The sequence below is a fragment of the Vulpes vulpes genome, chromosome 10 (genome assembly GCF_048418805.1).
Source record: "Vulpes vulpes isolate BD-2025 chromosome 10, VulVul3, whole genome shotgun sequence".
Lineage (NCBI taxonomy): Eukaryota > Metazoa > Chordata > Mammalia > Carnivora > Canidae > Vulpes > Vulpes vulpes.
Window position 1 is genome coordinate 13,862,097 of NC_132789.1, and position 27,405 is coordinate 13,889,501.

Sequence of the window (27,405 nt, forward strand, 5' to 3'; positions counted from 1 at the left end):
GGAAGGGGGTTGGACGGGGGAAGAGACATGCAGGGGGCAGAGCAGCAAGGAAATAAAGCAGACTGTAAAGTGCTGGAAAAGAACTTTGGATGCGATCATAGGCACAGATAGCTGAGAAGCCTAAGTGTTTGAGGGGATCGTTGTGAGGAATCACAAGCTTGTAAAAATAAGTAAAAGTCTGGGGATGACCCCTAAACTTGTACCAGACAGGAAGTACACTGTGAGTTGCACAGCTCCCAGGAACGATGCACCCCAAGCCCTACTAGCGGGGTGGCCAGGGAGAACTGGGCTCAGAGGGCAGGAGGGCTCAGCAACCACTCTCCCCATCTGCCAGGATGGGGGTGGAGCGGGGGTGTCTTCGTGGTGCCCGCCCAGCAGTATCCCCTCACTGGGAGCACAGCAGCTTCTGTGTGCCTGCTTCTTTTTCCCAGTGGGAGTTTCTATTGCAGCCGTCTGGCCTCTGAGTCCCTACGGATTGGGTGCCAGGGGGCCAGGGGGAGGGAGTCAAAGTCTAGGTCATGGGGCTGGTCCCCAAGGAGCCATGCTGCACTGACTCCAGGCAGGACACAGGAAGTGCGTAGGAGAGGTTCGGGGTGAGGTGCACAGATGAGGAGCCTCCTGGGCACATGGGAGGCTATTACCCAGCCTCCTTTGGAGTCAGGTTTGGGTCTATGACTTGTCTGGTTACTGAAGCAGAAGTGACTGATGTGGTTTGCCCTGAGGCCTCCTCTCCTTCCCTCCCCTGGCCATCCGCTGCAGGGACTGTGGACTGTAGACGGCAGTGTGACCTGTGAGGAGTAGCTCCCAGGGCCTACGGCCGTGCTGTGGCTGCAGAAATGTTTCTGGACTGAGCCACTGACACCGGCAACGTTTGCCATCACAGAGTCTGATGTCACAGAGGCTGTCTCCCTGCGAAGAGGGCACATCTGGCTGTGGGGAGAGAACACCCAGAGAGGACTGGCCACATGTTTCCATGTCTTCATTCCCAGTCTCCTTGGTGGAACGTGAGTGGCAGTGCCAGGGGCCAACCCCCAGACTCTGTGCACTGAACCCTCCCAGATATATCCCTCCACGCCCACTCCCTTCGGAGTGGATGGATATGGTCCCAGGACGCTCCCGAAAGCTGCACAGCTAGCTTCCAGCAGACAGACGGCAGAGCACCCCCCGCCAACCCATTCCCCTGCCCAGTGTTAGGTGAGCAAGAAAGTTATTTTGTGTTCGAGAACCACAGTATATTTTTGGGTCTATTTATTATAGAACTAGCATTACCCTAATACAATCATCGCTAAATGGCCATAATACATTTATTCTATAATTGCACAGAATTTTATTCACCAAAGGAATGTCCTTTCCTCTCAAGATTCTAAGTTTTCAGAACTGCAATGTTTAGAAGTTAAAGTGGCTGCAAGGCAAAGGATAAAACCAGTGCGAGGTAGTTGCTAAAGTTGGCGGTAGTGTGGTTGTCAAGAGCTGGAGCTCAGAGGTCAGATATCTGGGCGTCCCACCAGCCGTCCCACCTACAAGCAGTACCCTCCTGACTCCCCAGCTGTACAGTGGGATGCTGGCCGGCCTGCACCTTGGCAGGGGTCAGCAAACTGCGGCCCACAGGCCAGACTCAGCCCGTGGCCTATTTCTTCACAGCCCTCAAGCTGAGAAGGTCTTCTATATTTTTGACAGAGAACATATGACCGACCTTATGTGGCACGCAAAAAATATTTACTACCTGGCCCTACCTTAGAGGGTTGCTGCGAAGAGTCTAGTTTAGGCCAGTCCTGGCTCAAAGGAAGCTTGCAATACAAAAGAACACATGCAATACAACTGCTGACGTCTCCAGACACAGACTGTCACAGAGCCAAATTCTGCATTTTGTCTAGGTGAATTATTCTCTCCTTTCCTCCAGAACACAAACAGAAAAACATGAAGAGCTACATCTTGATTATTATGGCCACAGGATACTTCTAAATTAAAAAGCTGCTGGTCATCCAATTTTATTTACTTGCAATACGGAGCAAGGAAAACAAGTATTTCCCCTTCCGATGGTAGAAGAAAGCCTAGAGCATGAACGTTGGACTCAATTTAATCTGTTAAGAAAGACTGAGACATTTTAAAATCAGAACAAGACTTTAAGTAGACATTAGAAAATGTAAAACTTATTTAGCAACAGTATTAATGCTGGTTTTCACGATAAAACAATTTTGCTGTGTAAATGCACTTACAATGGAGATCTATCATGAGGTTTAGGGGAGAACACATGAAGCCAACCTTTCAAAATCCAATTAGATGGAAGTTTCCAAACGAGACGCTTGGCCAAACCAGTCTGAGGCCAACGAAGACTAGTTTTGGATATAACTGATCTTTCCCAAAGTGCGTCTGCAAAACACTGGACCTCGGGGATGCTGCGTGTGTGTGCTGGGGAGGAAAGTTCTAGGGTCTAAGAAGTAGGGAAGACACGGCACATACATTCTCCTCTCATAAAGTCACAATGCACAACAGCACATTCAAAGGCTGAGACCCAGTGTGGGGCAGGAAGCGGGTGACTGGCCCATGTCGGGTCCTCTCCACATGGCACGCAGCAGCGTCACAAAGAACGGGTGTGGCACGTCTCGCAGCTATCACATCGTTACCAACGCGTTGAGAACCTAACATTTCTCAAGGCGCCTGCCCTTCTCAATTTACAACACATAGTGTAACATCAGTGACAAGCTGCAACGTTTGTGTTTCAACCATTCCTAGCCAGCTTACAGAACTGACCTTTGGCAGGAACCTACAGAATAAAGGTGCCCTGTGCACTTACCAATGTTAAGAAAAATTCAATAGAGCCAATTTTGTCATGTTTGGATCAGAAGAGAAGCCAGAGACACTCTGCTGTTGTCAAGGCCGGACTTTCTGTTCCGAAACGAAATTGGGCAGGCCACTTGTGTGGTTTCTCTGGGTTAAGTTCCATTTATTAATCATTGTACAAAAAAATCTTGGCATTCATTTGAAGAGAAATTACTATGTCCAAATATTTAATATTTTAACATTGTGAAAGTTCTACTTTGTTGTAACAGGGCTTTTTAAAATGGAGAAAACTTTTGGAAAAAATTTTAAAAAGAAACTTATGATTTATTAGAGTACAGGAGATCCAAAACACGTTTTTAGAAAAATATAAAGTGCCCAAATACCAACTTACACAGGTGACACAGGCTTCCTGGAGCCAAATGAAGCATTCATGAAGAAACACATTTAAAAACGGTCTAGATACATATTTACATTGGGTCAGTAAAGGTAAAACCATCCTTCTTGGCTTTGATGTTACTCTAAGGAAAATAGGAAATCAAACCAGAAAACCAGCAATTATGACTCAGCATGCTCCAGTTTCTTAGTAATGCATCTGGTTAGTATTACCTCCAGATTAACTAGTTCTCACCTTTAAACGAAGAGTAGTGTTAAGACCCCTGGCCTCAGCAGGCTGGGTGCTGGAAGTGGTCACATTTCCCAGGCAGATCGAAACCCTCAGGCTCTGGATCTGACTGACCAGGGATGTGGACCCTGACGAGAGCTAACTCAGGCTGGCAGGAGCCGGCCGGCCGGACCCTCACCTCTAATAACTGCTTACCAGCCAGCAGTTACTACTAAGTGGTCTCGGGTGGCTGCCCCAAACCTCAGTAATCCCAGGGCTTCCAAGGGGTAAACGAGAGGCGGTCATCAAATTAGGCATGGAAAAACAGCATGCAAACGCACAGAAGGGTGGTGAAGCTGGGCTGGATCACAGCCCCTGAGGCCTCACTCACCAAAGCAACTGGGTTCTTTTCAACTCCGAAAGTAAGGAGGTCCTAACTCCAGAAGTTAGCTTCTACTGGTTCACTATGAATTAACTAGCTTGCTCGAGAATGGGCAGGTGGAGTGGCAGGCATCTGGAGCCGTGCAAGGACCTGGTGGCATCCTCAGGACAGCGGTGCTTCGGGAAGGCAGGACGACACCCCTACCGCCTTCCCTGCTGATCGAACGCTCTTCACGTTAAAGACGTTTTATTTGTTTTTCCACCCGCCACACTCAAAATGGTCTTAGAGTGTTTCTAAGGGATGATGGGGGCATGGAACCTCCTCTTTCCTTTTTAAAAAACTTACAAGTTTCATTGTATTTTTCTGATTACAAAGGTGAGAAACCTTCTTGGGTCTTTGCGAAGACCACAGCGTACAGTTTCTAAAAGCAAACATTTTAACAACAGATTGTACTTCCTACTGTAAAGAGAACCCATCACTGACTTAAGATCTATTCATGATACTGCAATGACTTTTAAAATTAAAAGGAAATAAAGTAGTTATTTTAAAGGGAGGAATAGATGAACATGGAAAAATCTGTCCATAAAGGCCATTATTATGCACTTGCTCAGAAGACTTTATGTAATGAAAGAGAAAACTAAGGATTCGTAGAGAGATGAGCATAAATCTGAGAGGGACACGGAAGGAAAAGCTATGCCATTCTCCCAACTCAAATAAAACGCCTGAAATCTGTTTCATGTATTAGGACAGATAAACACGGATGATTCTGACTACCATTAGTCTGTTAATGTCTCCATCTCTCAGATGCAGCCACATCACTCACAGAGTCACCTCTGAATAAGCAACTGAATTCAGGGTAAAATGACAAAGCAGCCCTACTCAGGACCGCACGCGTCCCGCAGAGAAAGTAGAAAGAAATTATTGCCAACATGGAAGCCCCCTCTGTCTGGCAAGTGAAATGTTCTGAGACAGGTGGAGACAGACGTACAGGAAGTGAGCAGGAAGGATGACTCTAAGAGTGTGGACTGTGAGACCTCATGAAGACAGAATGTCACGAACTGTCACCACAGGACAAGCACACAAGCCATGCCACTGAACACAGTGCCGTCAAATGAATTCACTAGTGTAGGCGGAGAGCAACATTGTCTTTGCGGCTGGAGGAGAGCACACGTTATTTAAAGTTGGTAGGAGGCAACCAGCGCTACTGGTTAAGTGGCTTTCCTGGTGGTGTGAATCCAGAGGGATCCGTGGAGACGTCTTCTTCCGGAATCCTGTTCTCCTGGAGGACAGCAGCAGCAAAGGCGCAGTGTCCTCTACTAGACGTTACTCTACGTCCTCCTTCTTCGCACTGTAAATATTCTGCACCGTTTCGTACACAGACTCCAGGTCCTCTGGATACCGGATTTCTAGCTCCGCATTCGGGATGTAGTGAGTGCCGGTAAACTCTGAGAAATAGCGTCCGACATCAGGGTGCGAGATTTCTTGAGGCTCCACGTTATATTCCAAGTTTTCTGTTGGCAAAGAGGCACACGGACATTGCTGTTAAAATGGACATTTCTGCAGCATTTTTAATCCAGAGAGCTTCCTACCTCTCACCCCTTTCATGTGGTGTATTTGACATGGAGGAAAGGGAGAGATGTGTTTACGGAATCTGGAAGAGGTAACAGGACAGCATCAGTGGGGGCCCCACCAGCTCCACACTGAACAGAATGTTCTCCTATTCTCTGACCAAGAGGTCAGCCCCAGCAAATCTTCAGCTGCCTCCGGGGGCGCTGGCAAACTGCAGACCCACCATAGTCCTCTGACTTGATCGCACCAACAGCCACGTGCATGGGACCCAGGCATCCAAGCCTGCCTGTTGTCTGCTGCAGCTCCACACCATGGGGCTCCAAAGTCTCGACCCGCCATCCTCCTTATCTGCTAACAGAGTGCTCCCGATATAGACCACACTTCTCCCTGCCCCCCGCCCGGGCTCCCTTCAATACTGGATGTGTGCTTCTAAAGGCGAGCCACTTGGGGCTCCGTGAGAGGCCGGGGGAGGAGCTGATGAGCGGCTTGCACCTCCGACCTATGCAGATGTGGATTATCACTACTTGTACTGTCTCCTAGGAAACCATGCTACCTCCTCACCGTGCTAGCCACTCTGCCACCAGAGAAACAGGAAACTCCTTCAAAACAGAATGACTAAAACAAACAGATGACAATCCAGGCAAGGTATTTACAAGGCTGAAACCCTTTCACATCAGGTCTCTCCAAAACACTTTGAAAAGCAGCTCTCCCAAGGGCCCAATGAAAGGAGAGTGTCTTGAGCCCTCCATCCAGAAGCCAAGCCATGTTCCCCACAACCTGGCACCCTCCCGCTCTGACTAGGGACCGTGGCAGTCTCGGTTCCGACTGACACAGAGCCACATTCTGCACAGCCTTTCACTCACGAGAGTCCCCATGCAAGCCTAGCCGATGGCCTCACACACAGTACAACCAAGGGTCCCTCAACAGCTTAGTTAAACATCCTGACATGGCCGTTCAGCCCATGTCTCTCCTCTCCACCCAGAGGCCGTGTATCCCCAGCATCCCCAGTATCAACAGAGCATCTTTCAGAAGCACTGACTTGGCCTTGTGTTGGGAGAGGGGGAAGGAGCAGAATGATTCAATCTGTAACTTTTTTTTTTTTTTTAACCACAAGATGGGAAGGGATTTGAAGAAAATTTGTGCTAACAGACTGCAGTTAGGTGAACACACTCAGGTGTATCAGGTCTGTGTTTGATACATACAAACCATGTGCAAAGAGGAACACCATGAGACCATCTTAACCTCACTTAACGAGTAAATAAGAGCACTCCAAATGACCCATGCAACTCACTGTGGTCACCACAGCACATGAATTCCTCCAAAGACGGGCAGTCAGGAAAACGAGTGGCCTGTTTCCCACATGCTGCGAGGAAGAGGTGGTCAAAGCCCACGCTGCTGGACGGTGAGCCTGGAGGCCACATAGTGGGGCCACTCCGTCCACAGTATGGAGTCTTCTTGTTGGACACTTACATCATGCTAGCCACCGTGGCAGCCACTGTGGCAGCGGCCAGGCTCTGGCTCCCAGCGCACGTACACCATTCTCCAGGGGGCCCCTGTCACCATTCCCATCTGCAGCTGACACAGCTGGGACATGGACTGAAAGCCCTGGCCCAAGAGGCAACCAGGATCCAAACCCAGACAGTCCCGTTCCAGAAGTGAAGGTGTCAAAGTAGGAGACACAGCACAGAGGGAGGGCAGGGACTCAGGGATAGAGGCGAGGGGACAGGCCTGAGGGCCCATGGCTGCCCTGAGGGGGGAGGCCCCCCTGGCTGACGGTACTCTGGGGACACAGCAACCCAAGGTTCTCCAAAAGGAAGACTGAGCAGTCTGCGGCCTCTGACAGCTCCTCTTACGTACGGGATCTCTGTGGAGAACTTTATCTCCTTCCCAGTGTACACATTTCTAATGCTGCTACTGGCAGGCATATGGGGTGTAGCCACAGCCTGGTGCCCTACCCAGGGCAGCTGCTGATGGCCTCAGGTTCCCTTGCAGGGGAACGCAAAAGTATGAGATGGAGGGTCTAGACTCTGGAAGATACCACCAAGTGGCAAAAAAAAAGCCCTTTTGCTCTGAAGGGACCACAACTGCCTATTATTAGTAGGCAGGATAGAAATATTTAAAAAGAACTCAAATGGGTAACTCAGAACAACTGTTCTGTTGCTAGTGTGTCAAGAGCAGTGGTTCTCAACTGGGCGCTACTGTGCCCCTGGCGAACACTCAGAAATATCTGAAGACACATCTGGTTTTCACAGCAGGGGGCTGCCACCATTGACAGGTGGGAGGCGGTCAGGGTCACTGCTAAAGAAATGCACAGGATGTTCTCCACCAGAACTGTCTAGACCAAAATGCTGACAGTAACCACTCTAAAGAATTCAGAGGTCTGTTTTAGCATTATTTCTCCCTTCCCCTCTGTTTTTCTGTGTATTAAGCAGCAGCTCCTGAATACTGAGAGGAAAGAAGGGTCAAGGTCAGGTTTTGATCACAGATCTGGAAGGATAATGTGAGCCGGTAGTGGCTGCACAGAATTGTGTGTGGGGGCCCAATGAGAGGCATGAAAACACAGACAGAATGTCCGTGAAGTCACAGGAGGGGACAGCGCAGTCCAAGGGAGTGCCTGTGGTCCCATATTTCCCTACCTGCCCAGGCTCCTAACAGAACAGGAAAGAAAGATCAAAGCGATTTATTTTTGAGAGGGAGAGTGCGTGCAAGCATGAGTGGGGGGAGGGGCAGAGGGAGAGAGAGAATCCCAAGCAGACTCCCTGCTGAGTGCAGAGCCTGATGTGAGGCTCAATCCCAGGATCCCGAGATCAGGACCTGAGTGGAAACCAAAAGCTGATGCTTAACCAACTGAATCAACCAGGCACCCTGATAAAAAGGTTTCTGAGGAGAAAAAATAATGAAGATGGTGACTGTGTATTAAGAGGGGAAAATCCACTAAAAAGTTAGAAAAGGATTTATCTGAAGAGATAAAATCTCAGCAATATAAAACTTAAGTGAGCAAAGTATCAAACAGGGCCTGCTTAGAAGTCCTGGAGAAATCTTCAGTCTTCCCCAATATCCTTGACATTTTTTTTTAAAAGATCTTATTTATTTATTCATGAGAGACACAGAATGAGCGAGAGGCAGAGACACAGGCAGAAGGAGAAACAGGCTCCACGTAGGGAGTCCAATGGGAGACTCGATCCCAGGACTCCAGGATCACACCCTGGGCCGAAGGCAGGCGCTAAACCGCTGAGCCACTCAGGGATCCCGCCTTGACATTTTTATACACATAGAAATGTGTCTGGGGACACCGGGGTGGCTCAGCAGTTGAGCATCTACCTTCAGCTCAGGGCGTGATCCTAGGGTCCTGGGATCAAGTCCTACATCGGGCTTCTCGCAGGGAGCCTGCTTCTCCCTCTGCCTGGTGTCTCTGCATCTCTCGTGAATGAATAAATAAAATCTTAAAAAAAAAAAAGTGCTGTCTGCTTATTTTATTTTAAATATTCAGCTACCCAAGAGCACCTAGCTGGCTCAGTTGGTAGAGCATGTGACTCAGTATCAGGGTCTTAAATTCAAACCCCACACATTGGGCATGGAGCCTTTTTTTTTTTTTTTTAAATCCACCTACCCGTATATTTAACTATATATAAATACAGTTCTATAGAACTATGGCAAGACCACCTAGAGTCCCCCCTCCCAAGAGGAAATCACTCACTGTGAGTGTATCCTTCTAGTCCTTCTTCTGTGAACATACATAGAAGTAGCTAAAATAACTATATCTAAAGAGATTTTGGTATTTTTTCTGTGTGTTTATCTATACAAAACATACTGTAATCATTTGTTGCAACTAGTTTAATTGCAGCTTAGCATTCCAGTTTGGAGACCCCAGTTTACCAGGCAAGTCTTCATGAATGACATCTTTGTCTTATAACAAGAGCACAGACACCTGCATGAGTGCATCTCCAGTGGAGGGACCCAGGAATGGAACTGCTGGGACACAGGAGAATGAGCACTTGAGATATTCACAGTTTAAAACAATCAGCCAGGGTGGCTAGCAGTTGAGCATCTATCTGCCTTTGGTTCAGGGCAAGATCCTAGGGTCCAGGATCGAGTCCCACATCGGGCTCCTTGTGGGGAGCCTGCTTCTCCCTTTGCCTGTATCTCTGCCCCACCCCCTTAGTCTCTCATGAATGAATGAATGAATAAATAAATAGATAGATAAATCTTAAAGAAAAAAATCAGTCATACTGCCATCTGAAATGGCTGAAAATGTATACTCCACTCCCACATGGGGCCTCCGCACACACTTGCCAGCACGTGCAAATTGCCATGGATTGCTCGTGGGTGGAAACGCATTCCTAAGTGTAAGACAAATGATGCAAAGGGGAGCTGATGCTTGGTGAGACATACCATGTACCAAGCATCATTTGAGGCGCTTGCTCATTCTATACGAGACACCTAAGAACTGGATTTTCACATTGCAGTGAATTCCTGGCCTTCCAATATGGGCAGCTAACTTCAATTCAGACCATCTGTGATGTTCACTTTCTGCAGTATCTAAGTACTGGGAAGCTGAGACACGAGGTGCTGCCCCTCCCTGGTGTACAGAAGGTGCCAAAGCATGCCCCCTAGTGGGAACAGGAGTTATACACATGCAAGATGCTGTCTACCACCTTGTTTGGATTTAGGTATAATCTAACCTATTGAGAGAAAAATTCACTTAATTATGCAGACTAATACTATTTGAGGATGTCATGCATGCTTGTGGCTTATAATTCACTCTTCAACTCTCTGTGGAGAGCTTATAATTAGGGAAGCATTCATCAGAGGGATCTACTCAAGTTAATAGGATTACATGAGCCAAAAGCTAAAAATTTAGATCAAGAAAAAGTTTAAAAACAAAGCAATCTGATGCAAATAAATTAACCCAAAAATGTTCAAAAACATACTTAAATATGTCTGTTTTTTAACATTTTATTTTTAAGTAATCTCTATACCCAACATGGGGCTCGAACTTACAATCTGGAGGTCAAGAAATGCCAACTAAACCAGCCAGATGCCCCAGTGTTTTTTATTTTTATTTTTTTATTTTTTTAATTTTTTATGATAGTCACTGAGAGAGAGAGAGAGGCAGAGACACAGGCAGAGGGAGAAGCAGGCTCCATGCACCGGGAGCCCGATATGGGATTCGATCCCGGGTCTCCAGGATCGCGCCCTGGGCCAAAGGCAGGCGCCAAACCGCTGCGCCACCCAGGGATCCCCCCAGTGTTTTTTAAATTGAAATTTAGCCTCTCAAGGTTTCCCACTGGCCAAACATGGGTTAACCAGAATATAAATTGTCTCAAATGATTTTAACACATTGACTAAATAAAAATCCAGGAATTTATGGGAGGAGAAGGGGGGGGGGAGAGAGACAGAAGGAGAGGGCTAAGTGAGGAAGGAGAGAGGGGGAGGGTGGCAGGAAAGCTCTTGTTTACAGAAGCAGGAAGAAGAGCAACTGCAGAAAATCACTGTTCTGCAACTCTCGTACAAGAATTTAGACAAGGAGATTCAACAGACGCTAAAATAAAATGAAGGATCACGGTTATTGGGCAGGATATTCCCAGGATGTCACAGTGTTAGTTGCAAAGGGAAAACTGTCCCTCACAAGGATCTTAGCCAAGTGACCAAACTCCACCTACCAGCAGTGGGACATTGAACACTAGGGGCTCTGGAGGAGATGTGTGTGTGTCACAAGCACTCTAGCCCAAGATATTAACCTGATCTGATCAAGCCTCCAACTCAGCTTCCAGTCTACAGACAATACAGACAAGGAACCAGTGAAATAGATCCAGAATGTTAGGCAACTTACAAGACCTTTGGCTTGGACACTCTGAAAAGTGAAAGTTACATGAAAAAGGAAGAAAACAAGGTGAGGAATAAGAAACTAACCGGTCTTACTAAGAGAGAACTATGCCTTTAGAGAGGCAGCAACCAAATATGGAATCATGTGTGTGAATTCAGTGTGTGAATCCTGGATGGATCATGATGTGAAAACAAACCAAAAGCTATCAAAGTTACTGGGTGACAAGTGGGAAATGTGATCACTGACCAAGTGTATTAGATAGGAGATCAGTCATTTGTTATGTGTGGTGATGTAACTACAGAGAAAATGCAGAGAATGTCTTATTCTTAGAAGATGAGTGATTCAGCATTTAAGTCATGATGTCTGCAATAGTCTCAAACGGTCCAGCAAAAACTGGAAATCTCTATCTACAGATAAAACATATATGGTAAATGCGAATTAATGGAGGGTGTATGGGGTATTCAATGTTTTGACCATATTTTAAGCATATCTGAAAAATGCTCTTAATCCAAAGTTGTAAAAAAAAAAAAGTTAGCATGTTATTAACGACACACTATTTATACTCATCTCATTATTTTGCACTTCTATTTGTAAGCTTCTCTGAGAGATGTGAGCATCTACTGGGACTCATCCCCGGACAGGCAGACTGGGCTGTAGCTCTGTACTCACAGAGCTTACTGGACTGAGAGCCAGAGTGCTCAATGGGAAACACTGCCAAAAGGTGTGAGGGCTCAGAAGGGGCGGTGTGTCAGGAAGCATTGAGCAAGGACAGATGACCTGATCTGAGCCCTGTAGGGGAGTGGCAGCAGCAGAAGAGCCTGTTTGTAACGGACAACCACCTGTGTGAAGACCTAGGAGAGGGATGGTCTCCAGGAACAAAGTTCAATCGGCTGGAGTAGGATGGTGGTGGGAACAGAGATGAGGCTGTGAGGGAGGGTCCAGGTCACCTCCAGGCTCTATAGGGGAGTCTGAAAGACGCTGGTGAGAAAGCAGGTACCTGCAGGAAAGGAATGCCTGTGCGCTGGAGGGAGGGGCACCAGGAATGGCCAGCAGCGGATGGAAACATGAGAGACAAGATATTCAGGAAATGGGGTTGGTGTAATCTGCTAACTGGACCGAGGAGGACAGGGAAGCACAGAGAAGTCAGAGATGGTGCTGCAAGAACCCTTGAACCCTCTGAAGACCTCTGAGCACCTTCAAATGCACAGGGCCAGGGCACTTCCTGGACTCTTGAAGCGGCACCCAGCTAGCATGCAGGAGACACCTGGGAAACCATGACCATGGGCTGACAGGACCCCTAGTAGAAGACAGACAGCTCTCATACGGGAATCCTGGCTGCTCAGATTTTCTAAAAGTCCTAGAATTTAAAACTAAAAAAGGTATAACTTGCTAATATTACCCACAATCACTTAGCTTATCTCAGGTTTAGAATGTAAAACTGCAACCAGGTATTAAGTGTAATTTTTTTTAACAAAGTCATTACCGTATGGTAACTTTTAACTTTACACGGCATGCTTAGTCAGATCTGCTGGGAACGAATTCCTGAATCTTCAACACGGACACCAAAATCAGAACATCTGAAACCAAATACCCAGTTTTATCTACTTTCAAAAGTCCATTTTCAAGTTAATCTAAATGCTTCCGGAGATTCAAACTGGACATCTTAATACTGACCCCACCCAAAGGGCAATGAATGCACACACATGGTGGAGCCGTGGACACTGGCATGCAGTACTGAGAAAGGGACAGTCCCCTTTGTTCCTGGGACATGCTGTGTGACACAGGAGTGGAAATGCTTACCAACTGATCCATGGGGATGCAAAGAGTCCACTGAGTCATTCAATAATTTTTAAATCATTTGTCGGTTTTTAGACATTGTTATTAGTATGATGGTTTGGGTTTGTTTGCTTTTTTTAATTTGAGAGAGCACAAGCGAGCGGGGGGGCCAGAAGGAGAATGAGAGACAATCCCAAGCAGACTCCACAGAGTGCACAGCCTGACATGGTGCCCAATCCCATGACCCTGAGGATCATGACCTGAGCCAAAACCGAGTCAAAAGATAAACCGACTGAGCCACTCAGGCACCCCTATACAATTTTTTCAAAAGTTAGATAAAATCCTTGTCAGCCCTTTCCTCTGACACAGGCACACAAAGACCATTCTCCTACAACTGTCCCATTATACTGACAGAGGTTAAGTAACCTATAATCTCAATGAACAGACTTTCTTTTGATTTTGTATACAATCCCCTCTCAGCTTCTGATAAATTAACATGAATAGGAAACTTTCTAGTCTTCTTGATACTTCTGAGATTTTTACACATCTGGTATTTCTGTTATTGCCTTCACTACCACAATACTGAGTTAGATCAAACCTACCGTTTTAGGTCAGACACAGAAAGGCACGGCAATGAGTTAAGGACACGTCTCTCTGCCAAGGTGCCCCAGCTTCAAAGTTAGTCTGTTAAGTTAAAATGTGAATGAGCCTACGTGCTTCAGTTCCCTCACATAGAACATAAGTATGATGATGAGGATAGTTAGGTATATTTCTCGAATGCGGTTAAAATACATTAGGACACTGCCTGTCACAGAGCAGCACTAGATTAACATTCATGGTTTTTTTTTTTAAGTTTGTTTATTTTTTAGTAATCTCCGTGCCCAACGTGGGGCTCGAACTCACCATGCGAGATTAAGAGTTACATGCTCCGGCAGCCCGGGTGGCTCAGCAGTTTAGCGCCGCCTTCAGCCCAGGGTATGATCCTGCAGACCCAGGATCGAGTCCCATGTGGGGTTCCCTGCATGGAGCCTGTCCCCTGCCTGTGTCTCTGCCTCTCTCTCTCTCTCTCTCTCTCTCTGTGTCTGTCATGAATAAATAAACAAAATCTTAAAAAAAAAAAAAAAGTCACATGCTCTTCCAAACGAACCAGCCAGGTGTCCCTCACTCATGTTCATTTTGACTAACAAAATGAAAGCTGTGAATGCCTTGACAGGCAGCCATGCAATAAATTCATCCCATTAAAAGGAGGAACAAAGAAAAGGGAGACCCACGCTGGAGGCATTTGTCTCTAATCGGCCTCTGCAGGCTCCAACCGTCCTACTTCAGGAGTGCCCTGGACTAGCAACTATCAGGGCTGGCAGTGGCCCCAAACACCACCAAGTACCTGCTGACCATCAAGGCTCTCAGAGCCAGTGCTGTGGACTGTGGTTCCCCTTGTGGCCACTCTAGGACTCTAGGCTGCACAGCTGGCTATGGATGCCGGAGGCAGCTAGGGTAGTCCCCACAACAGTGTCCTCCAGTTCAGACAGGCCATATGGGCAGGGCACAGGCTGGCCCTCACTGCCTGGAGGGAGCCAATGGTAGGGCTTGGGAAGCATGACTTTCGGGAACTTGACTGGCAAAGGCAATGACCAATCAGAACAGAGGCTGGCAACAACACTGGAACAGGGTCCTGGGTGTGGGGGTGATGGAGGGAAGAGTCTGAAGGCGGGGACTATTTAACCCACTGCATGGCCACACAGGGGCACACCTACCCACATTTAGCTGAGAATCGGCCCTGATAAGGTTAGCCACACAACTGCCATCTCTAAATAAAACTAGTGACTGTACCCACGATATCGGAACACTCAAAATGTGTGCTAAGGTGTGCCGGCGTGTCATTATGAATACACACAGAACTAGCTCCTTACCTTGGGCTGCATATCTACAAGAACCGTCCTCCACCAGAACGTTATAGAAAGGCTGATGATGGCCATGAGGCAGGCTGTGGACGTTCATGTTTCGGATCCATTCGTGTCCCATCATGCAGGTGGGGTCCCAACCATAGATCACACAGTTATAGCCATACCTAATCAATATAAGAGCAGCGGCAAATCAGTTCCCTGGGACCCTGTCACGGAGACTCTGGGATATGTAAGTAATGGCTTGGTTCTCTTAAGGTATTGTCCTTACAAATTTTTTACCTGCTTTTATTCCTATTAAGCATTTTTCAGGACACTCTTGGCTCCCTTTATAAGCCCCTCTTATTATTAAGATACCACTTCAGTTGGAAAAGAACAGACTTCAACCAACCATCATGGGACAAGTAGTTATCCAAACGGAAAAGGGTATTGGTACCCAGGCCTGAGAGCAATGCACAGTACCTTAGTAGGACAAAGGCCTATATATAAAACACAGAATTCCCTTTTTTTTTTTTTAAAAAAAAAACATAGAATTCCTAAGATAACTTCATGAAATAGGACAGGTTTAAGATTCCTCAAACCAGGGACGAAAAAACAGTCCATAAAGGCAAAGAATACTCAAAGGAGTCGGATTCAAGCAGATTGTTAAAAAAAAAAAATACAGGGCAACAGGAATTCTGACTACATCGATATGATGAGGTGAAGAAATTGTTTTTCCTTAGATACTACAAGAAAATAGTAAACATACTTTTAAAAAATATAGCAAGCCCTTACCTTTCAGGTACACATACTGCAAGGGGCTTAGGTAGGGATAGGGGGTGAAAATGTGAAGGCTGACCTTCACAACTGCTGGAGCTGGGTATGGGAGCATCGCCTGGTTCACTATACTCATCTCCACTGACGTGTATTTGAAATGTCCATAATGAGGTTGGAGAAAAAAAAAAAAAAGAATGCAATAAAAAAATGAAAAACACTAGCCCCAAACTGGGACAAGATTATTTGCAACGTATATGCATAGAGATACTAGTAGCAGGACAAGGAGACCACAAACCAACAAGACAGACAAATAATTCGGGTAGAAAGTAAGAATATTTGAAGAGGTACTGCAGAAGAGAAAACCTGAATGAACTTCTTTTTTGTAGGTTTACTAGTCGATCTGCAGACTAATCGGGAGAATGCAAACAAAAATCACAATGAGATACTATTTGCCATTTGCTGTTTAAGAGCACTTTCAAAGGTGTGGCGAGAACACGGGTGGGTGAGAACAGGAACCCTGTAACCCTCGGCTCCTAGCCTGCGGAGTGGGACAGAAATCACAGGGTCACTGTGGTTATGGTTTAATTTTGCCTAGCAATTGACCACGCACGTGCCTATAACCCAGCAAACCCTATCCACAACCCAGATTCAAGGGGACGGAAATGAAAAGCCTCAGGGCAACAAGAAAATGAGAGATAAAATCTGCTGCTTACAGATCTTACATTAGAAGATTCGCAGTTAGGAAAGTGAGTCCCTTTCTTAGGAAACAGCGTAGAATTGGTTCAGACTGGTTCAGCCTTCAGTCGCTTCTGCAGCAGACACTCAGATGCCATGGCTCCTGAGAAGCGTGCTTGCGGGCACACCACGCATCCCCTGCAGTGGTGCGGGGATGGACTCCACAGACACTCACCTCTTATGCTTCATAATGAGCCCAATGGAGTAGCAGACGTCTCTGTGCTTCTCATGGGAGCGCAGCTTCACCTCCACGCCCACCTCCTCCTTCTTGCGCTCAATGTGCTCTAACGTGTGCTGCACCAGATAGCCCACCGCCCCATGCTGCCCGGGGTCTAGGGTTTGAATGTGCTGGAGGATGTCAAGCACCTTCAAGACAAGACAGAAAGACTAGGAGATAATATTTTCATTTAGGCCTTTTCTTGTTCACAGCATGAGATTTAGGCCTACATAACCTGGCAAAGGACGGCAAGGTGGGGCCATGCTAGTGGCCCAGGGATCCACTGAGTTGGTGGTCTCACTGCTAATGATGGGCAATGGCCCCAGGCCTCCAAAAGTCAACTGGTAGGAGCATAGGAATTACTTAGAAACGGTGTGTGGGACTAAGCATGGGATGAAGTGGCCAGGGCCTGCCCTCCACGGGTACATCTGGATTAGGGGACTTTATTTTTATTTATTTATTTATTTATTTTAACACTTCACGAATTTGCGTGTCATCCTTGCGCAGGGGCCATGCTAATCTTCTCTGTATCGTTCCAATTTTATTATATGTGCTGCTGAAGCGACCACTGGATTAGGGAACTTTAAAGGGTTCCAATACTCTTGCTCAGTGTGGGGAATCCATTTTTCGTACCCAGAAAGATGATTTTCATTGGCCACTCATCAACTGGGAGGTAAAAGAACTGCTAAGCTGCTTCAGTCCTGATCAAGGAGACATCTGACAGAGCTGCTTCTGCTGCACAAAGCAGAAGAGGTGACAGAGAAGCCCCCTGAGTGATGCAAATTAGCTATGCTGATGAAGACGTGTCTCAGGTTCTGGAAGCGCACTGATCGTTTCAATGATTGTTAACTCCCAGTGGGACTGTGTATTCAAGTGGGCAAGGAAAACCATCTCTCTGTGGAACTGAAATGACTGAGAGGCTAGCAACAGAACTGTCTGACTCCAAGGTAACAGTTTTCCCTACCGTACATGGTGCCTCTAAGGAAAAAATGCAAATTCCAATAAAGTTTTACACACACACAATCATTCAGCGCCCATTCTACTACAGCATTTAACAGAGGGTCTATGATGTTTCTCCTGCGAGAATAGGATCTCTCCCTCTTTACTGAGTCCTAAGACAGAGCATGTGAACAGATAGAACCTGGATTCTAGTCCCAGATCCATAACACTGGCTGCTTTACCTTTAGTTTGTTCACTTACCAAGTAATGATTAATAACTGCCCTATTTCCTGATATATTTTGACCCAGTGAAAGTGTTGTGAAAACTGTTTTTTTGCAATGTAGGATGTTACTCTGAAACCTAATCTTGTCCTCCAGATCGAGACTTGTAGGATCTCACTATTTACTGAACACTGCTTCTCTGCTGATCACTATGCCCAGCCCATCATGTCTCCTACTTCATTTAATCCTCTCAAGCTGCAGGTCGGCAGGACCATCAGTGCGGACCTCCAGATGAGGAATCATGCACTGTGGGATTAAAGGCCTGGGGGCTGTGAGTGGAGGGAGGATGTAGACCCGGGCATGATTCTAAATCTGAGGTCTCAAGCACTATCTTACCAAACCAAGAGCAGGAGCATTTTCCTTCACTGTTAGGAATGGTATGGATGTATGGATGGACTGGTATAACCCTAAGCACCTCAAACCCAGCTTCAACCAATAGCAACCGAGAGCCAGTTTCTACCTTAGTAATGGAAACCCTAGTAGTATGCTTTCGTTTGGGGGACACAAATAGTATTTAATTCTTTGTAGCTAAAAGCATGGATTTGAACGATGAGCTTCTATTTTCTATGCTTGCATATGGCTTTGTGTTCCCAAATGCAGTTCCAGCTACAGCTGATCCTTGAACAACACGGGTCTGAACGGCATGGGTCCACTTACATGAGGATTTTTTCTAGTACAGGACTATAAATCTGTTTTTTCTTCTTTGTGATTTTCTCAGTAATGTTTTCTTTCCTCTAGCTTATTTTGTTCTAAGAATATAGTACGTTTTCACATACAATATATTAATCAATTACTTGCTACCAGTAAGGCCTCTGGTCAATAGCAGGCTGCTAGTTAAGTTCTGGGGGACTCATTAAGTTCTATATGGATTTTTGACTGCACTGGGGGCCAGCACCCCTAAGGCCCAGATTGTGCGAGGATTGACTGTAGTTATTTTGGATGGCACTTCCCCCCCACTCTGCAGCCACAGCTCCCTCTCTTCCCAGAAGCCCCTCCCCAGCAGGTAAGTGAACAGATGTAACTTGGGAGTCTTCTAAGCAGAGAGAAGTCTCCAACTCGCTTTTCCCACTCACTTGGGAGTATCAGGAGACAAGGTTCAGGGATAATTATGGCTTCCTTCCTCTGATGTGTGGATGACAGGGTGAAGGAAGAGGGCAGAACAGCAGACACAGTGATAGGGGCCTGGTGTGCTCCTGAAGGACAGCATTGACAGTGGGGTGCCATGATGTCTCCAACCAAACATCCAGGCCAACAATTCCAGGAGCCCACGGTTTTCAGAGTGGAGATCTTGGAACGGAGTAGGGGGTCTATCTACTCATGAGTGGCAACCATTACTGTGAAGAGCCAGAGAGTAAATACTTTAGGCTTTGTGGACCATATAGTGTCCCACCCAACTACTCTTCTGCCTGCTGTGGCTAGAAAGCAGCCAGAGACAAAGAGTTAAACAAACAAGCCTTATTTGAGATGTGCCTTTGACAAAACATTCACAAAGCCAGGTGGCAGTTTGCTGGCCCTGCTCTGTCCTCCTAACTACAGGTTTCCCTGTGGCTCTCTACGATGTGTTTGGCTCCACGTTCCAGATATCCACTTGTCTGTGAGCTTTGCTGCTTTGGGGGCTTCAGTCATCTGATGCTAATGTGCCGAATGCCCTCAGACAGCTGCCTTCCACGGCCCCAGGTCGTATCAAGTCCAACATACCCCAAACTGAACACTTTCTCCTGCCCCTGAAACAAGTCTGCTCTCCAAACACCCACTCTTAATGTGGCCAAACGGTCTCCCTCATTGGAAAATCTGGACAGCCTCTCTCTTGTTATCTAATGAAGTTCTGTCACTTCTTAACCATTCAAACTTTTTTGTTTTGAGCACCTTCTGTGTCTCAGGAACGGTGTTAAGAGCAAGGGGAAGCACAAAGCAAAATGTGGTCCTTGTTCTTAGAGAGCCTAGTCCATGGCGAAAACACAATAAATAAGCAGTCACAGTATCCTTAGAGAAAGGTCTGCGAAAGGACCAGCACTCAGCTGATGGGGCGGGGGAAGCAGACAGCCCCAGAGGGGCCAAGGAAGGGCTTTCAGAGGCAAAACTGAAGCTCGGCAAAAGGTAGATGGCAAGTGGGGCTGAGAGCTAAGGAAAGGTTTTAGGCAGCACTGCGGCACGCACCGAGGCCCAAAGCAAGAGAACAGGGCTGAGTGAAGGATGTGGCCAGGCAGCGGAGCACCAAAGAGGCAACTATGAGAGCTGAGGAAGCTCAGGCTGGCAGGGTCAGACCCCTGAGAAACTAGTAAACCATACTGAAGAGAATGAGCCTGATCTGCAAGGCACTGGGGTGAAGGCTCTAAGCATTTTATGAAGCTTATTCTGGCTACAGTATGTAAAACGGGTTCAAAGGATCTACGGGTGGAGGGAAGAGCAGGCGGGTGGCCTCAGCAATAGTCTCAGAGACAGAGCCATGTGCAGGTGTGCAGTAGACATTTGGGTACAGTGGTCTGGAGCTCAGGGTCCAGGCAGCTGTAGCGTACAGAGAGTAACTGAAGCAAACAGGCCAGGTGGCATCATCTTGGGGAAAGGTGCAGAGGAAACAGAAGTCTGAGAAACTACCCCTCAGTGTGGAGCCTCTAGAGAAGATACACAGGACAAGAACTAGCAAGAGCCTGAGAACCACAGACCAGAGTCAAAAGAACAGAGCGTTCTGAGCAGGAATAGCCTCAGTGATCAAGAGAGATAAGGAAAGCCAAATATCTATGGATCTGGCAACAAGAATGGTTTCAGTAAAAAGGGGTCACTGGCTCCCTTGGCAAGAGCAGTGCGTATGTGGAGGGGAGGAACGATCCCCATGTTTTGGAGCATGTGTGGGAGGCGAGGCAGGAGGCCATCACAAGCAAGGTTGCACGCAGGCACCCAAGCTTGCACAGCCAGTCCCAGGGCTTGAGCCCTGCAGGGGAGACAGATAAGGAGGTGGCCGCAGGGGAATGCCAGTGGGGCCGTCATGAGAGTACCTTCTGTTCTCTTCCCCAAAGATGAGAGATATTCAAGTCAGCAGAATGCTGATGTCAGAGAGCAGAAACAGGGAGTTGTAGACAAAGGAAAACAGAATGGGATCCAGAGCACAAGGGGCTGCCTTGGAAAATTGGTAGGACATTTTCTCCAGTGAGATGTAGAGGAGGAAAAGGAAAGGTAGGGCCATGGGTCAAAATAAGGAGGGAAGTCTGGCTGCAGGAAGCGGAGGGGGGTGCCTGGGTGCTTACAGCCTCCCGTAGCCTGCTGGCCCACAGGGGTGAGGCATGACGGGGCTTGGGCACCACTCTGCCTGGACACAACTCTTGAGCCATCATCAACATGTGTGCAGGTGGCTTCGGCAGGCTCTCCGAGTGCCCGCCACCTCAGCTGTTCCTGACTTACTGCAATTGAAAATAAGGTGACTTTCCCATCCTGCCAGATTGGGAATGTTTCCCTTTTACCTAAGAAGGCCAAACTATTTCCAAGCCATCCAGAAACTGTTCTAAAAAATATTGAACACACACACACACACACACACACTCACTCGCCTTTACACACAGATGTGTATGTACATCATCAACTCTCGTCAGGCAGGTCCATGGGCCCACTTCTGGGCCATGTGCAGGTGGGAATAACCTACTTTTCTATCCTCTGAAATGGTCCCCACCCTTCAGGGTCCACCACACACCCTGTTCCGGAGAGGAGCCTTTTCCAACTGTTTCAGTGTCCCCTGGACTCTTCCTCCTCAGGAGTCCCAGTTTTGCTGCTCTGCCTCGGGTGTTGCTCCCCCAGCTCAAGGACATGCTTTCGGAGGGGAGCCCCTGAAGCACTGGGACCCAGCCACGTTGCATTCCTGATTCCCCAATGAGGGGGTCACCAAGTGCTCGATCCCAGAAACAAACGAATGGTTGTCCTGAGAAAAAATGTTCTGTGTGTAAGCAATTTAGAACTTTAGTGACATCTGCTCAGCAGGCCAGCACTCCTGGATCATCCAAAGAGGATACTGAAGTACTTCCCCAGCAGGCAGGTGAGCACTAAACGGAGTCTGTCATCAAAGATAAGGGAGTGAGAGCTCCTGCAAACGTTCCCCCAGAGGAGAGGTTAACCTTACACCTTCTGAGGCTGATGTGTAATTATTATTATTTTTTTTTTTTGATGTGTAATTAAAGTACAGAATTGACTTATAAAAAGCCATGCTTTGAGAGGGTCTCTGCATTCTACAAATGATCTTGATTAAAGAAAAAAGCAGCAGAATTAGTTTGTACACCTCAATATCAAAAATAAAGTGAAAAAATAAAAGCAACAATTGAGCTCTGGCAAGAGGGTTTTGGGAAGTAGGTGGTCACTTCAGTAGAGAATCTAGTTCTACCAGAGCACGGGATGTTACAGGAGGACATCTGCTACCTGGGCTATACATATTACATCTTAAGATAGGAGTCTCAGGATTTTCCCCCTAATGCATCCCTTCTTAGAACTATTTTAGACCTCTGAAGTGGGGAATAAATGAGCCAATTTAAATCTATGCAATGTGGAGTCAGACTATTTACCACTCAATTAACATGAGCAGATGATTTTATGGTGATGTGCCTATGAATGCTCAGAATGAAAATTCTCTCGGCAGGCTGCTCTAAATAAACAAAATGGATTATTAACATATTCCCATGGAAAATCCAGGGCATGATGGAAATGTGCAGCTGCTGCCACGCTATAACACGCCACTGGACTCACACACCTGCTGCCCCCACAACTTGCTAAAAGGAGTGTTTCTGATCGTAGATGCTCTGGTCCTCTCCAAGTACTTGCCACTGGCCACAGGGGCCATTAGAAAACCGAGAAGCCCAAGTAGGACTGTATCAGAGTTCAACAGTTTTCAAAGACAATCAGTCCTTAAAGTCCAGCAGGCAGACTGGAATACCATCTAAGATTCATTTCTTCCTTGTCAAACAGGGGTGTTTATATATGGTCAGTTTCCACACTAACAGCACAGCTTGGAGGGTGAACATTTAAAGTTTTGCTTCCCTATGCTGAGTCAACATAGGGCAAAAATATATTTGGCACCAGCAGGTAAGTAGCAGAGCTGAGGCTTTGTAGTTCTAGGTATTTAAGGTACACACACAAAGAGAACAGGCAACTCCTGACAGTATAACCAATTTTTGTGGAATAAAGGAAACAAAAAAACATTTAATTGATGGCTGAAGATCAAGATGCAAGAGTGAATAAATTTATTTATTCTCCAAGCTGATAAAAGGATAAATTTCCAAGGGCCGCCTTTCAAGCTAGGATTTCCCTCTCTAAGGTAAGAGCAAAGCAGCAAAGTAAAATAATTACCTTCTCTGGCCAGATTCCCAGGTGGAAGTAGAGCCTGGCTTGAAGGAGGAGGAGTTGCACCTGGTCTGGATACATTGCCAGATACAGATCCAACGAGTCTCTCAGGAGCTGGTAGGACTGGTCGATACCTTCCCTAGCAGGGGAAATAAATCATTGTCTTACTCAGCTTGCCCCTGAGTGGGAGACCCTCTTTTCCAAGGCTCAGGTTTTAAAAGTAATGGACACAAATGCCACACCTTTTCTGATCCTGGTACTTCCTCTCTGTTAAGCAAGCAGTTATAATGATCTTAATAATAATAAATCCTAGAAGAAATAGAACTTTTGCAACTCGCTTTGGTGGTAGGCATTAAATTAAAATCATAGGCACTTCCATTATAGAGTCCCTCAATAACACGGTTATAATTAAAAATAAATTCTGACTAGGTGGGGCACTGACGACTTTTAGGAAAGGAAAACTATTCTGTAGGACACTGCAGTGGTTACAGGACACACATCGTAGGACACACATCGTTACAAGTTTACCCAAACCTAGAGAATGCACATCAGCAAGACTGAAGCTGAATGTAAACCATGGATTTTGTTAAGGATGAGTTTGTGGAGATTCATCGACCAGAACTAACGTCCCACTCTGATAGGGGGCGGTGATAGTGGGGGAGCCTGTAGAGGGAGGGAAGGGCGGGGGGCGGAGAAGAGGAGAACTCTCTGTACTTTCTCCTCCATTTTGTCATGACTCTCAGATTGCTCTAAAAAACAAAGTCTATTTAAAAAGAAATAAAGAGGGCAGCCCCGGTGGCTCAGTGGTTTAGCACTGCCTTTAGTCCGGGCCGTGACCCTGGAGTCCCAGGATCGAGTCCCCACATCAGGCTCCCTGCATGGAGCCTGCTTCTCCCTCTGCCTGTGTCTCTGCCTCTCTCTCTCTCTCTGTGTGTGTGTGTCTCTCATGAATAAATAAATAAAATCTTAAAAAAAAAAAAAAAGAAAGAAAGAATTCTACCATAAGGCAGAAAACTATGACTACAACGTATGACCTTCTATTTTCCCTGTAAGACAAATTTCCTTTGAATCAGAAGCAAAATGGTTTCATACTTTTGTTTTCTTATCTAAGTGATAGAAATGTATCAATCAAGAGATGACAAAGTACTTGGGACAGGAGAATACCCTGCCCCCCATTCCCCAAATAAACATTACCCATCTAAAGCATTCTTGTTACTAAAGAATGCTTTCAATTTATGGACAGCTTGTGCCATTGCACTGCAAAGGTGCCAAAGAAAAGTCACTTAAAACAGCTTAAACCGGGACAGCATGAGTTTCTTTCAGTGGTGGGTCGACAGCTGTAGATATCCCAACTGCATGCCACAGCAGCCCAAGCAGAGAGATTCATCGAACCATATCCTCTGAAAGGCCATCTGCACCTCCAAAGACATGCACTCTGCACAAGTGCTGGAAAACCAAGAAAACCTTACCGCTTTCCTAGGCTTAAAAGGTTTCCCACCATTCGCTGCAACACCTTCTTGACATTGACCACTCCATACAGTGCAGCTGTCACGTGCTGACCGATCAAGTATTCACACTCCTTCACAGTCAGCTGCTTTCCCTTCCCGAAGGCATCTATGTAGATGTAGTCAAAGATGTCCAGGCTTGCCCTATGCAAACGGCACATGTAGTTAGCCGATTCCTGGATCAGCGCTGAACAAGCCAATACCTAACTGCCCATACCCCCGCACCAATAAGTAGCTCAAATTAGAGACTTGAATATTAAAACTAGCAATATTTCTACTTACAATATTAAGGCCTTGTCTAAAGTTCAAAATGTGACCCTTTATACATGCCCTGCTGTGTTAAGACTGCAGAAGACGGGTGTTTAGGGAACAGCACCGATGTGTGCCATCAAATACAGCTTTGGGGGGAGATTAAGCCAGATTAAACCAAGTTGAAAAGAGAACAAACTAGAATTTATTGAACTGGTCTACAAAATGCTCAATCAGAAGTTTGGCTGAGAGCAATACTGACAGGCCTTGAAGCCCTCTCTGGACTCCACAGATTGGCACAATGTCTGTAGGCCCAGGGTCCCTGAGGCTAAGACAGTTACGGAGCCCTGCCCCATAAGTGCTCTGCTCCCAACTCTGCGGACATGCTCAGGTGGTCACTCAGGGCTCAGCCTGGGAACCTGAGCCACACCAGGAAGAAGAATTCCTGCACTGATCACGCCACCCCTCCCGTGAACCGTGCTCTCGTATATGGTGATGTTCCGTGCTGAGTGGGAGGAGGCACACAAAGCGAGTCCTCACCGGTTTGAAGAACATATTCTGAGGACTCCTGAGGGATTTAGGTGGGTCTTTGTTTCAGGGATAGTTGTTTTTTTTTTTTTTTTTTTCTTGAGCACCTGTTCCACTTTGATCTTATGCCTACTGCAAACCATGTAAGAGATTTTTCTCTTGGGCTGCTTTATAAAGCCCAGTCAGATTTCTTCCTAGAGTCATATTAATATCCTTCCTGTGGCAAGACAGATGGAATGTTCCAGAAACAAGGGATACTCTTCAACTCTTTTTATGAGTCTAGAAGAACCACACGTATACAAATTTATAAGCAAAAATCCTAAATAAAACATGAGCAAATCAAATAACAGCAATGTATTTTTTTTTTTTTAGCAATGTATTTTTAAAAATACATTAAGATTAATGATTAAGATACATGTACCTCAAAAATAAAAGAACTGAATGTTAAAAAATCTATTCCAGCTAAAAGAGAAAATGATATGAGTATATCAACAGACATAGAGGAGAGATTTTGGGGAAAAAAAAAGTCTAATGCCTACTTTTTATTTTTATTTTTTTTAAATTATTCTTTTTAATGCCTACTTTTTAATAAAACTTAAACAAACTAGAAATTTAGAAGGCACTGATAATCCCAGCGGAAGGCAATACCCCAAACATCATGCTTGATGATCAAATTTTAAAGCATTCTACCTACAGTCTCCTACCCAAGACAAGGCTACCTGCTATCACTGTTTCTACTCAATTTTGTGCAAGACCTAGTTAGCAGAGTAAGTACAAGAAACACAAACAGACAAGGGCTAGAAAGAAAAGAACAAAACTGTCATGATTCATAGGCAATATGATGCTCTGCAGAGAAAACCCAAGAGTTGACAATGAGCTCTAATAATTTATTCAGCAAAGGGACTCATTATCAAATCTATACCTAAATATCAATCATATCCCTATAAACCATCAATACTTAGTAAATGTAATTTTAAAATTACCATTTACAATAGCAACAAAAATGTAAAGTTCTTAATGAATAAATCTATCAGGAAAGCAATGAACTTCATGAAGAAAACAATAAAATCTTTTTAAAAGGGAACCTGGGTGACTCAATCATTTGAGTGTCTAACTGATATCGGCTCAGGTCATGGTCTCAGTGTCATGAGATCAAGCCCCGCATCGGGCTCTGTGCTGAGTGTGGAGCCTGCTTAAGATCCTCTCCCCTCCTCTTCCCTCTCTCTACAAGTAAATAAATAAATAAAGTCTTTATAGGGACATTAAAGATAACTCAAATGTGTAGGGAGTCATCATATTCACAGGTAGACTCAGTGAAACATTGATGATGATGTTGCTCACATTCATGTATGAAGCCAATCCCAAGTAAGCTCTGGTGCCAATCGATGTCCATATGGGCTTTTGAAGGAACCTAGTAAATGGATTCTAAATCTATAGAACAAAAGGCTAAGAACAGCCAAGGGAATTTTGAAGAACTCAATGGGGGTCTGACTAGCAGGTACTAGTTAATGGTAAAGTTACAGTAAGAAAGACGATATGGTCTTGGTGCAGGGGCAGATCAGAGACCAAAGGCACGGGGAACATGGATCGAAGTGAGGACTTGGAGAGCCTACAGCCTGCTTTTGCTTCATAGGCAGATCACCCTCCACTATTCTCAGCAGCTTCCCCTCTTTTCCCAAGGACCCAGCCCGGGGCTGTGTTTATTTCTGCCAGGTGCCTGGGGTGCTAACAAATTACTCCACTGCTCATTTGCACTGTTAATGTACATTTGCTGTAGCCTAAAAAGGAAAAATGACAGTTACCACACACAACAGTACCCAGCAATAGGTTACTATGGCAAATAATATGGTAACTGGAGTTTTAAATGTTTTATATCACGCAGAGATCCTTGAGGGATTATTACATGGGCATTTAAGAATATTTTTGAGATATTTGGAGAAATTGGTTGGGTTATTTAGGGAGACAGAATGGGCTGAAAAAGCATATTTCCCATTTGCAATAATGGAAAATGGGTGTCTGCTATCCAAAAAGGAAGCTATGC

At 46.0% G+C, this 27,405-nt stretch overlaps 1 protein-coding gene and 1 non-coding gene across 3 annotated transcripts in view; both read right to left on the reverse strand.

Annotated features, from left to right (window-relative positions):
• Window positions 1–1,233: 1,233 nt before the first annotated feature.
• FBXO21 (F-box protein 21) overlaps window positions 1,234–27,405 on the reverse strand; it is a 46,342-nt gene continuing 20,170 nt past the window's right edge. The window contains exons 8-12 of one of the 2 annotated variants that reach the window (XM_026015902.2): window positions 24,552–24,731; window positions 23,089–23,221; window positions 16,504–16,694; window positions 14,847–15,004; window positions 1,234–5,275 (exon numbers count right to left, since the gene is read on the reverse strand). In XM_026015902.2, coding sequence (XP_025871687.2) covers window positions 5,088–5,275; window positions 14,847–15,004; window positions 16,504–16,694; window positions 23,089–23,221; window positions 24,552–24,731 — 850 coding nt within the window. In that variant the 3' untranslated portion in view covers window positions 1,234–5,087. Of the gene's footprint in view, window positions 5,276–14,846; window positions 15,005–16,503; window positions 16,716–23,088; window positions 23,222–24,551; window positions 24,732–27,405 lie in introns of both variants that reach the window. The other variant, XM_072722929.1, reaches the window with a different exon arrangement.
• On the reverse strand, window positions 17,008–17,114 carry LOC112932934 (U6 spliceosomal RNA). The gene has a single exon (XR_003237580.1). It is a non-coding gene; the product is annotated as a U6 spliceosomal RNA (small nuclear RNA).